Here is a 13,460-nt window from a genome sequence, read left to right as displayed (position 1 = left end):
CTTCTTGATGTAGTGGACATCCACAATATATTATTTTATAACATTATTATTATTATTATTATTATTATTATTATTATTATTATTATTATTATTATTATTATTATTATTATTATTATTATTATTATTATTATTATTATTATTATTATTATTATTATTATTATTATTATTATTATTATTATTATTATTATTATTATTATTATTATTATTATTATTATTATTATTATTATTATTATTATTATTATTATTATTATTATTATTATTATTATTATTATTATTATTATTATTATTATTATTATTATTATTATTATTATTATTATTATTATTATTATTATTATTATTATTATTATTATTATTATTATTATTATTATTATTATTATTATTATTATTATTATTATTATTATTATTATTATTATTATTATTATTATTATTATTATTATTATTATTATTATTATTATTATTATTATTATTATTATTATTATTATTATTATTATTATTATTATTATTATTATTATTATTATTATTATTATTATTATTATTATTATTATTATTATTATTATTATTATTATTATTATTATTATTATTATTATTATTATTATTATTATTATTATCATGTATATATTATGTATATGACATGTATCATATGTGATGATAACGATATTAACATTGAAGCAATGAATTAACATGGTTAGTTGGTTGAAAAATATTAACAAAAAAAGAAAAGAGATGTATGTAGGTTGGTTGGTTTGAGTTTTTGAAAGTTGTCAAATGAATATAGGTTGAAGATGAACAAAGGAAGATTGATGTAAATGAGATGGTAACAAGAAATTATAATTAGGTAAAGAGTCAAAAACAAAGAAAATGAATTAGTTTGTGAAGTAAAATCTAATTTTATGTTTTGTTAAGAAATAGTAAAATTCACCTTTTGACCATAGTGATTTTCAATTTCCCCTAGTTATGTGGAGTATAAAAATAACAAAATGTACAAATCATTTGCTTGAATTATTTTTTACTTTAAAGAAAATTATTAATTTAATTATCATATGGTCTTCAGTGGTAGGACAAGTGATTAGAAATCTTTTTTTGGTAGCAAATGACTTGTCAACAGAAGTAGAGGCCTCTAGACACTTCCAACTGAAATTGAAAATGCTTGATGAGGAATTAATTATTAATTACCAACCATATATACATTTAAGTAAGACCTGAATTATATTAAAAGATAGAATTCATGTAGTTTTGGGGAGCTTTGATTTTCATTACTATGTGTACCTACTCAATACTATTATGTAACGTTGGTAGGTTATAATTTGGTAGTCGAGTTTAATCGAATTAGATATTTTTATTAATCGAATTAGATATTTTTATGACAGTAAAAAGAATGGAACGAAATTAAGGATTGATTCAATAACGGATCTTATATCACCATGGAGATTGATACTATTATATTTAGAGTTGCCTAATTTTAAAGTACAAATATTCAAAAATAAGCAGTGTATTTGGAAATACAACTATGAAAAAATTAGAATATTATGCACTCTATCAAGAGAGAATATTTCGATTGAGATGGTTTAATCATAGTTTGCATCGACCTTTTGATAGAATGGTCCATAGATGTTAAAATATGCATAGTAAGTGAAGATGTACTAAAAAGAAATAGAATAAACCTAAACTTACTGATGTGAGGCCAAAAATATATATTTTTAATCATTATTTGCGTCATATTTATTATTTATATATGCTATTTTTGAGCATTAATTTTATGGATTGTGCTAAATGGTATATTTTATTTGTTGGATTGAATTGGTGGAAAGATGAAGAAGTTTGAAGCTAAAACGAATTAAAGATGAAAGGTTGAAGAAGGAAATTAAGCAGACAGCTTAATTGATTAAATTTAATATAAAAATATATAAGAAGTGCGTGCAATTACAAGTGAAAAGAAATTCAAGGCTGCCAGTTGGCAGAATCTGAAGGCGGCCAATTGAGAGGCGGTGGAAGTTGAGGCGGTTTTACGCACGGGAGGAATTCCAATTCCTTTTGGTTTTGGGTTCCTAATTTGATTAGGACTCAATTATTTTATTTATGGTTTTCTACATCTATAAATAATTCATATAAATAATTATAGGAGATGAATTTTGGGGGCATACAATTAGAGGGGAGATCAATAATAGGGCATCAAGTAAAAAGTCGTCAATATTTTTTAGGGTTTTTTTCTTTTAGAGATTAGTGGCTAAACGCCCTTGTTCTGGGGTTGTAGCCATGAATTAAATGTTGATTATTTGAGGTTTATGAATTAATTCTTAGTTGTCATTATAAGTTACTCTATATTCTTGTTTTAGTATTTCTTGACTGACCATCTAGAGATAAATCTATTGTCTAATCTTAAAATCGAGAGAGGAGGGATTAGATAGACCAGAGAATATAGAGAGCTCGATCGACCCATTTGATTGAGGTGATCTGTGTTTAGGAGTGACGCCCGGACGAATAACTTGCTTGGTTACGAAACATGATGAAATATAAATGTTCGCCAGTTAGTCTATTTATCCCCGCTCAACGATGTAGTTAGATAGCTAATTGGAGTAGGCGACTAGAGGTGTGTAGCCCGACTCATACAATTAATCCTGTAAATCAGTAACTTGACAACTAAAATTAGTTCTAAGCCAAGAATATGATACATGAAATTCATTGCATGCTGCAGCCCTGAGATTTTCCAACTATTGTAAGTAATTTTATTAATTTGTTCTTGCATTATCTTCTTTTGACACTCTTAAATAAATAATTAGACCAATATAATTTAGTAAAAATAGTTAATTGACAAGTCCTTTGGATTCGATAATCTGGTACTTTTAAGAGCCATTATATTATTTGTGCGACCACGTACACTTGCGTGTGCAATTGGGAGCAACACTTGCATCAAAGAAAATTGTCTTGAATAACGTATATTATAGGGTGGAATCAATACAAATTTAGCAAAAAACAAGAAATAATTGAATGTTTTTTTAATTAGTTGAGAATCTATTTCAATCATGTTGATTTTAGGTATACTATACTTTTTAAAAGTCATTAACCTTACCTCAGTAATAACATATCCAACGTAATTCTACACAGTAAAATCTAAAGTGGATAAAATATACGTAAAATTTAAACTTATTAAAATATTTTATAGTAGAAGAAAATATGGAGAAATTCTTAGTATATATTAGTTATATATGGAGCACAACCCCTGTCTACCACTAGCTTACTTTATCTGCATGCACATTTTTTCTGTTTTCACTTATATATATATATATTTTACATATCTTTAAAAAAAATGGTTTGCTTTTAAATATGTGTTTTAATACTTTCTCCATTTCGTCATTAAGAAATCCAACAAAACAATCTTTAATTAGTAATTGCTAAAAGAAAATATATATTTACAAAAGTAGTAACTAAAAATATATTGCATTTGGTTAGGGTGTTAGATACAAATCAAACTAAAATGATATATATGCCATGTATACATTCACCATAGCTATTTTACTTGTAAAATATATTTAAAGTGATCTGATAACGCTGACGATTTATATAACTTAACCTCAAATATTTAGTAAGAAAAATTGAAAACTAGGTGGAAAAAAATGAAAAAATGAAAAATATATGGAAAATGGGGCCCTAGGAAGACAAGATCACTAGACCATTGAGAGGTGCAATAATCTTGTCAAGTCAGCATCCCATACAAATTTTGCTTATTTATAGCATACAACTTGTAAACACATATTTGCTATATATTTCTAATATTCAACAAAAACTAATTTGTTACAAGAAAAATGGAGGTGATGGATAAGAGATCATCATCATTTTCTGATGTGAAAATTAGAATGATACAAGGAGCAATATTAGCTTTAGCACTTACAATATTTCTTGGGAATTTAATGATGTGGATTATTATGCCAACCTCTACATATTATGAAAAATGGGTTCCTGTTCTTGTTGCTGCCACCAATTCCACATTCTTTGATATTCAAGGTATTTTAATTTTAATTAAGTCTTCCATTTTTTCCATCCCTTTCCTCATTTTGATAGAGGTGGATTCAAGATTTGAATATTATAAATTTGAGTTTGAAAGTATACTACTAAAAACACGTGAATTTCTGATGGAAATTTTCAAGGAAAATTGAAAATTGGCTTGTTAGAAACTTTTCCGATGGAGCTCCCTTGGAAAAAATTCGTGGGAAATTTGCGTGTTTTTAGTAGTGTATGTGTATAAGGTTCGTCAGAAATCATTTAATTTACAGGATTCAATTTGTACTTATTTTGTGGATCTTTTAATATATATGTATATAAGGTTCAAGTCAAAATTACATACTGAGTTTGGATGAACTCGCAAATGATTAACTACATTTACTCTTGCTTTTTGGAAATTTTTGATAAAATTGGAATGATACAGAAAATAATGCCAGCATGAAAATTGGACTTCATTGTTTTTTTCTTTTGTTTCTCTTTTTTCTTGTTGAGATGAGGGTAAATAAAAGAAATTATAATTTTGATTCTTGGTGGTTATTTTACAGGTACCATTATGATGAACTTCACATTCCCAATCTTATTCATAGCTGTTTTGGGCTGTTTTTATGTCCATCTAGAGAAGAAAAAAAGTGATATTGTCACTTCATCATATCGGTATGATATATACAACAATATTTTTAATTTTATTTTGTTTTTGAGATTATGATATATTTAATTATTTTTATTGTTGTTTAATTTCAGCAATAAAGATTGGTTGAAGATATTGAAGAAGCCAAAAATCATCAAACCATTAGGAATAGTGACATGGATAGAACTATTTTTTCTAGCCATGTTCATTATTCTATGTGTTTGGTATTTCTCAGCATTTCTCTATGCTCAGTATAATACCATTACTACTTATGCAGCAACTAAAGGAGTTGAAGTGTAAGTTTCTCCCTTTCCGTTTATATTATCTGTCTTTTAAGATTTTTGCATACGTATATAAAGATATACAAAATCCTTAGTGTAAATTTATTTTTTAGTTTTTTATATCACTTATTATATAGATGAATACTTGAGTAGTCAAGAGTAAAATGTATAGAATTTAGTTTTAATTTTTTTTTCACTTTTTTTTAGTCTTATTTATTTTGCAATATTAACTTTGGCAAGGGATTGTGATTGATCATGATATTCATAGCCTACTTCTTTTTCAGCCTAACTTTGTTTTGTTTCTTCTGATCGACTCGACTCTTTTCCATATCTTGACCTGAAGTTTTTTTTTTGTGGTGGAAATTTTGTAGGTGGCAAGCAAGAATTGATAGGTTGGCTTTAGTGATAGGGCTAACAGGGAATATATGTTTGACATTTCTATTTTATCCAGTGAGTAGATGCTCTTCAATTTTGCCTCTTTTGGGACTAACTTCAGAAGGCAGCATCAAATATCATATATGGTTGGGACATATGGCTATGACACTTTTCACTATTCATGGTCTTCTTTTTATTCTCTTTTGGGCTGTCTCTGGGAGATTACATGAGGTAATTATGTCATTCATTTTTAATTAATATATAGTATATTATTTCAATAATTGCAATATCAAATGTGTGTTAAAATGGGGTAATAAGGATAAGCGGAGCGAAAAAAGGTTTTTTTTTATATGAACTTATTTATAGAATGATATACGTCTCAAGAATGCTTTTTTAAAATACTGATACTAAGATTTTTCTCTGTAACAATCTTAAGTGACGATCTACATGCCTTTTAAAACCGACACACATGACATGAGATTTCCAATGATTGATTCATTGAAAATTAGCGATTTTCTAATAATGCTAAGTGCTAACCTAATTTCGCGCATTAAAATTGTGAAATTTGTAGATCTCTCTTCTTTTTTTTTTGGGAGGGGGGGGGTGGTGTTGGGGTTTTTCAAGATTATGATGTGTAAACAATTATTGCGTAATCGCATCCATTAGTACATGAATTAAGAAAAAAGAGTTTTGATGTACAAGAAACTACTTAATTAATCAAGATTCAAGAGAACGTTAAGATGATAATTACACATTAAATTTTCTTGATTTGCCACTCAATAATGACATTTGATACTGCCCACACTAAAAAGAAAGTGTGAATATTAAGTTCACTGGGTTTCAAATTAAACCCCACCATATGTTAAAAACACAACAAAAATATTGATTTTTTGGTGGCCTAATTGGACTTTAACTTTCATAGTTTTGAGAAGTGAGCATTAATAACAACCATAACAAACAACTTGTGGAGAATGATTATTTTCAACCAACACAAAAATACATCATATGTAAAGGGATTAAGTTTTAAGCATTGATAATAGAGGAAAAATTAAATATAATTCGGTTACTAATTATAAATTATAAGGTAATTACAGATAAATCTCCATAATACGTTAATTTGATAAAATAATAATTGATCTGTTATTATATCTTAAATTTCACTAATAGTGAAAGAATAACAATATGAGGTATAACTTTTCTTTAATAATTGGAAGTGGTGTAAAATATGTGAAATATTAATAGAAAATATAATATTTCAATTTTATTATTCTTGAACGATGTAGATCGAACAACTAACTCTTAACATTTGTAGGGTAGTTTGTATCCTTTATTGAATTTTACTTTCAATTATTGTCATAGTTATACTTTAAAGAAATTATCTTTAAAAAAAGATATATGCATTCATAGTCTAAAGTCGTAAAGGAAAATTTGGATTCATATTATGCATATGTTTGGTAATAACTGTGCCTGCCTTATTCTTATCTTGACACTCAATTTGAAAAGAAGGGTGTGTTTGGTATAGGGAAAAATATTTTTCGAAAAATATTGGTAAATTTTTTTTTCAGAAATATCATTCTGGAAAACAAGTTTCTTATAAATGAGAAAAATAAATTTTTTCGTACAAGTAGAAAAAATAAGTTTCATGAATTGTATTTCATGTTAATTGTGTTCTCCCCATTCTCCAATATGTGCACCTCATCTTTACCCCATCCTAATAGACCTCGTTACCAACAATCCATACCCCTGCCACATGGAAATGCTTTTTAATAGAACTTTAGTCTTGGTTGATCGTAATCAAGAAATCACTAATTTCATTTGGTGGATTGAAATTGTTTGACTTATCAATTTATCTGGTAAACTACTACTATATTCTCATCTCCAATTTATTTTTATATAAATTATATAAATATTTTTAAAATAATATTTTTTTATATATCAAACATTAAAAATATAAATAAACAGAAAAACTCACATATTCTTCTTAAAATAATATTCATAAAAAATATTTCTCTTCGCATCGAACGCGCCTAAGCTTCAAATTCTTAAAGGCAAAACTAGATAGTTATGTATCATCACTCTTTTTAAGGTCACTATATATGTGAGTTGTCACATTATGAGAGGAGCAATCAAAAATATAATAATGTGATAAACTAATAATACAGAAGATTTCATCATTACATTTTTTTAAATCCTTTTTCTATCAACAAACCCTTTTACCCTTTTCATATAAAAAATTAAATCAATTTCTAAATAAGCTCTTTTTTCAAAACAAGACAAAAGAAATGATTAAATTTCCTTTTTAATTTCCGTATAAGTTTTTTTCCCTCAATAAACAAACTCATACCATAAACTGCCGAATTACATTCAGTCTAATAATATCGATGAAAGTCATCCACACAATAGTGTAAATTCACTTCTCAAAATCCCTCCCTTCCCGTTGCCAAATTGGGAAAAAAATTCACAAAATTGACAAGTATTACTTTACTTTATTTGTACATAGTAAGATAACGTAATGCAAATAGGTAGCAAATAATTCAATTTATTAGTAATTCTTCCGTTTCAATTTATTTATCACATTTTACCTTGACACTGAACTTAAGAAGACGACTTTTGAATCTGATATTTTTCAGATATACCAAAAAAAAATTAACCTTGCAGTCTTGAGCATATCAATGGAAAATTAAAATCAAAGAATTGTAAAAAAAATAAAATAGATTTCATAACTTTCAATGAAAAACAACACATGGTTGATGGTTGATTAACTAACACAGTCAAAATAATATAAAAGGAATAAAAGTTTGGTGAGACAGTTAAATGTGGGGAACCTCTTTGTCTTTAACACTAAATTAAAGTTCCACTAGAATTGGAAACTTATTCATCAAAAAAGAAAAAATTTCCAAGAGCCATTAGGCATGAGTGTGACACAACACAATAAGTGGAATTTTGGACCACATAAATCAAATATTTGTTTGAACTTTCTGCTTTCTGTTTGGTGTTTTCTAACTTTATAGAATATTCCCCCATTTAATTAAAAAAAATTGAAATGATTTAAAGGTTCAATTGTGACATCCATTTTGGTATCTATTTAAAAATTCTAGAAGATACTCACGACACCTAAATGACCTAATCATATTATATCTATAATTAATTATTCATGCATGCATGAGTATAAATCAAAATAATACTATGTGATAATGGGAAACCAAGAATTTCATTAAGGATATTCAAAATTTAAGAAATATACACAAAATACAGATAATATTTGACTATTGATAAAAATGTAGTGTACTTATAGCTCTAGTAGTTTATTTTCTTTAACGATATAAATATACTATACTTTGATTATATATGTTTATACACATATCATACATGGATTATGCAAATATACATCTGTGGCTATCTTTAGTGTAAGCAACGATTATCTTTACATAAATAGCCGGCCGGAGTCATTGTTGACTTTTTTTCTAGCCAATATACATAGATTATACACATATTACACATGAGTTATGCACATTTGATCAGTTGACGAATATTCTTCTGTTTTAATTGATCATATCTTATTTACTAGCTAGTTTTGGTTTGTTGCAGATGTTGACATGGGATCCACATTACATATCAAATGTATCTGGAGAACTAGGTTTACTAGTTGGATTAATATTATGGGCAACAACATTTCCAGCAATTAGAAGAAGAATGTTTGAACTCTTCTTCTACACACATTATCTCTACATTCTATTCATGATTTTCAACCTACTCCACACTGGAATGTTCTATGCCTGCATTATGCTTCCTGGTTTCTTCCTCTTCTTGATCGATCGATACTTGAGATTCTTGCAATCCAAGCAAAAAGTTCGTTTGATTTCAGCCCGAGTTTTGACTTGTGAAACTCTTGAACTCAACTTCTCCAAAATATCAGGTAAGCTACAATTCCATCTCTCATTTTCCAGGTTACTTATCTCACTTTTTACTTGTTCTAATTTGTAGGTTTGGAGTACGCTCCTACGAGCATTATGTTCCTAAATGTGCCAAGCATATCCAAATTGCAGTGGCATCCATTCACTGTAACTTCAAACAGTAACTTAGAATCAGATACAATTAGTGTTGTCATTAAATGTGAAGGAAGTTGGACTAAGAAGCTTTACAGTGTCATGTCTTTGCCTTCCTCTGTCAATCGTCTTGATGTTTCTGTTGAAGGACCCTATGGACCTGCTTCCACTCATTTCCTAAGGTTAGATATGTTTTACAGTATCAGTGTGAAAATCTTTTACTCTGTCTGTACATAGAGCTTAAACTCTTCCGAGTCGATGTAGTTCCACTATGATATGTTGTGATGGTGTGGTCAATTTTGATGACAGGCATGATACATTGGTGTTGATCAGTGGAGGAAGTGGAATAGCTCCATTCATTTCAATCATCAGAGAGCTGATTTATATGAGCTCAACACTGAAATGCAAAACTCCCAAGATCTTATTAGTTAGTATGTTCAGGAACACTTCACAACTCTCAATGTTAGACCTTCTTCATCCTATAGCAGGCACTCCTTCAGGATGTTCTTCTAATCTTGACCTACAAATTGAGGCTTATATAACCAGAGAGACTGAACCAGCACAAGAAAAATCTGAACCCCTACGGACCATTTTGTTCAAACCTGACCACTCTGATGCACCCATAACCCCCATTTTAGGCCAGAACAACTGGCTCTGGCTTGCTGCTATAATATCGTCTTCGTTTGCTCTGTACCTTCTATTTGTGGGACTTCTTTACCAATACTATGTTTACCCTATGGATCATGGTACTAATAAGGTATTCCCAATCCACACAAGGGCTTTGTTCAACATGTTGTTTATAGCAGCTGCTATAGTAATTGCAGCAAGTGCAGCCTTCCTGTGGAACAAGAAGAAAAGTGCTAGGGAAACTAAGCAGATTCAGGACATGGCAGATTCAGTAAAATCTTTAAACTCGTTAATAGCTTATGCTGATCAAGAGCTAGAAAGTCTTCCTCAACAATCGCTCGACAAATCCATCAAGACACATTATGGCCACCGACCTGATCTCAAGAGTAATTACTACAATATCTTTGCATAATCAAAACTACTAAGTAGTACTTCGTTTCCCAACTCTCTATGCTTGGTAACTAAATGAAATTCTTTTGCAGGAATATTGCTAGAAGTTAAAGGATCAAGTGTTGGAGTACTTGCCTCTGGACCGAAGACCTTGAGGCATGACGTAGCAGCCATTTGCTCATCTGGGTTGGTTGAAAATCTGCACTTCGAGTCCATCAGCTTCACCTGGTGATTTCCAGAGCTACCTTAAAAGGACTCTATAAGAATGCAGCAGTATCTATATAGATATTATGCCCTGTAATATGTTCCAGTCTTCTGGTTGAATCAATATGTGTGTTTAAAATAGGTATTGTGGGTATGGTTGCCCAAGATAACAGTACTTTTTGTCGAATATCTTCTTAAAGTATCCTCTGCAGTCTCCCAGAACCATAGATCGAACAATCAGAAGAAGTAATATGGGGTGAAGAATTCTGAAGCATAAATATTCAGCTTTATTTGTCCACATGATGAAATGCACAAAATATTCACTTTCAGAAGATCAAAATCTTTCATCCAAGAGTCCCCCCTTTTCATTACAATCGCCCACACCCTCAATGAAATCTGGTATAAACTGTAAATAAATAAAAAAGAAGGAAAGGAGTGATGCAGTAATGCACAAAATCTTCTCTATTCTCTATTTATCGGAAGATCAGATCTTTCATACAAGAGGTGCCCCTTTTCATTACGATCACCTACACCCTTGATGACAAAGCTAAAATTTGATACAAACTATAAATCATGAAAAAGAAACAGGACCATGGAGCAATGATATGCCTATCTACAAAATAAATTCTGCAGGACACAGATAGGGTAAAAGTAGAACAGGAACCGAAATCTCATCTCGTGCCTTTTGCAGAGCCGCTCAACCCCCTTCCCAATAGAGCAATTAGACATTGATGCTGATTTCAAGTTGGTGCGGTTAAAGCTTCAAGTAGAAGATCTCACTGGGAGCTCTTTTAACCATTAATAGCAAAGCTGACCAAGGGAGCTCTTTACATCCAGAGAGCTCACGTCTCTTCTGAATTTGAAGTGGATGAAAGTTTTTCATCCAAACTTTCAAGCAAGTCATGGTATTCAGCAAATGATGGATGGGTCTGAAGATGCACATGAAAACCACGGTGAGATGCACAAATAAAGTCAACGTATCCAAGAAATAATGTATCAAATTTACCTTTAAAGTAATGCTATATGCTTTCCACAAGCGTAAATCATGCTGAAATAAATCAAACAAGACCTGAGCAAAAATAACAAAAGGAACCTCATGTGAGTTGCAACTAACAAAAGCAATTCTCAAAATAAGCAGAATTTGAGGTTCTCCCAAATGGGAACAAAGTAAAACTGATGGCAACTCAACTTACACTTTTTGTATAAAAAAAATCACTCAACTTAACCTTTTGTATCAATAAAATCACTTAACTAAATTTATCATTGAATTAATTGCAATGAATATTAACAAAATTAATAGTGATTTTTTTAATTATAGTTTCACTTGAGATAATATTAAATATTATGAAAAAAAAATACAAAATTGAAATGAAAAAAAGAAAAATAGAAGAACTATCTAATTTTTATCAATAATATTTTAAAACTTTAAATTAAACAACTCAAATCTTCTTATTAGTAAATAAAGTTTTTATAAAAATATCAAAGATGATATATTGCAAACAAATGGCTCAACTCTTATTAACTAGAATTAACCCTTACTTTTATATAATCATATTATTATATAAATTTAAACTATTAACAAAATAACTGCATGGAGACAAAAACCATAAAAAGTATATATATATATATATATAGCAGAATCATAAATAAAAATTAATACTATAATTTAATTCAAAATCATATTGAGAAATGATTAGAATAAAGGGATAGTAAGAAATTTTCAAATAAAATGTTATCTAAAACATAATACTACTGATATATATCTCTAATGTTATGTCAATAACAGTAGGTTAATTAAGAAAGTAATTTTTATCTTTTCTTTTAGTTATCTATGATGTTCCGTTAATCTAAACATCATTCATCCTAGTATATCTCTTTCTCAATAATATAAACAACATCCATCCGTTAGCCTTATTCCCATATCCAGGAGCAGAGTTATGCCTTGGCGATGGTGGTCAGATGAACAACCTTCGTTGGAAATATTTTTGGATATATACAAATTGTTGAACACTTTTGATACAATAAAGAAATATAGCCCAGCGGCTAAGGGTGTTCAAAGCTACTTCAGGTTCCGTGTTCGAGCCCAAGCTTAGGCATTTTGTTTAATTTTTTTGTCAGGCTTTTGTGGCCTGGGTTCAAGCCTAGACTTTTTGGAAAGATTAAGGTTTTTTTGTTCAATTTCTTTTTGGTTCTGTTTTTCTCTTTAAAGAGAGAACAAAAGTGACCTTTTTTAAGATAAAAAAACAAAAGGTCTTCTTTTAACTTTTTTTAGTTATTAAATAAAACCTTTTGGTTTTTTGTCTTCTCATTCTCCCAAAAGTCCTTTACAACTTTACTCTTTAGTATTTGGTGTATTGTGGGTTGATTTTTAACAAGTGTGGTACACTTTGACTGATATTTCAGTTTGGAGTTCAATGACCTTGGAGAAATATTTTTTAGAGTACCCAAAACAAGTTTGGCGCCTCAAAATCAAAATAAAAATCAATCAGCGGCATACGCATAAATTTTTGCAAGCGGTGTCACCTTATAATATATATATATATATATATAAATATAAAATTCACGTATACTATTGTATCTATTTTTCAAAAAGTAAAATAAAAAAGTATATAACTTAAATTTTCATTTTGAAAATAATTTCATCAAAAATAATAGTGTTAAATATTTTCTTTATATATAAAATAGGAAAAATTACGCAGTTAAGCAAACTTATACTACTTAATTACTCATCAAAGCTATAGTTTGTTATAATTACCACTCGCGACTAACATTATATACATTAATTACGTGGGCTGACTTCGAGTTTGTATAATTATCCACGTTTGTATATGTATAATTCGCCAGAATATACAAATACATATGTATAATATACAATTATCTAACCGATATACATATACAATTCACCTCTCTCCC

The 13,460-nt window shown here is 28.9% G+C and overlaps 1 protein-coding gene and 1 long non-coding RNA gene across 2 annotated transcripts; one reads left to right on the top strand and one right to left on the bottom strand.

Moving 5' to 3' along the window:
- Positions 1-3,724: 3,724 nt before the first annotated feature.
- LOC102606355 (ferric reduction oxidase 2-like) lies at positions 3,725-10,818 on the top strand. The gene is made up of 8 exons (XM_006339547.2): positions 3,725-3,999; positions 4,542-4,650; positions 4,738-4,920; positions 5,277-5,511; positions 8,869-9,196; positions 9,265-9,508; positions 9,636-10,339; positions 10,436-10,818. Exons 1-8 carry the CDS (start codon positions 3,801-3,803, stop codon positions 10,573-10,575), a joined length of 2,142 nt encoding a protein of 713 aa, XP_006339609.1. The 5' UTR covers positions 3,725-3,800; the 3' UTR covers positions 10,576-10,818.
- Positions 10,819-10,928: 110 nt separating this feature from the next.
- On the bottom strand, positions 10,929-11,728 carry LOC107061938 (uncharacterized). Its single transcript, XR_001474325.1, has 2 exons — positions 11,554-11,728; positions 10,929-11,476 (listed from the first exon to the last, which is right to left on the bottom strand). It is a non-coding gene; the product is annotated as an uncharacterized lncRNA (long non-coding RNA).
- Positions 11,729-13,460: the final 1,732 nt, after the last annotated feature.

This window comes from Solanum tuberosum, unplaced genomic scaffold, assembly GCF_000226075.1.
Source record: "Solanum tuberosum cultivar DM 1-3 516 R44 unplaced genomic scaffold, SolTub_3.0 scf00010, whole genome shotgun sequence".
In the NCBI taxonomy this organism is placed as follows: Eukaryota; Viridiplantae; Streptophyta; class Magnoliopsida; order Solanales; family Solanaceae; genus Solanum; species Solanum tuberosum.
This window is presented reverse-complemented; position numbering and strand designations above follow the sequence as displayed.

What these genes read in the sequence shown, in the direction of transcription:
- LOC102606355 (XM_006339547.2), top strand. Translation starts at nt 3,801, where the DNA reads ATGGAGGTGATGGATAAGAGATCATCATCATTTTCTGATGTGAAAATT. An exon ending in CACATTCTTTGATATTCAAG is followed by an intron (nt 4,000 to 4,541) that starts GTATTTTAATTT and finishes GTTATTTTACAG; the next exon opens with GTACCATTATGATGAACTTC. An exon ending in ATTGTCACTTCATCATATCG is followed by an intron (nt 4,651 to 4,737) that starts GTATGATATATA and finishes GTTTAATTTCAG; the next exon opens with CAATAAAGATTGGTTGAAGA.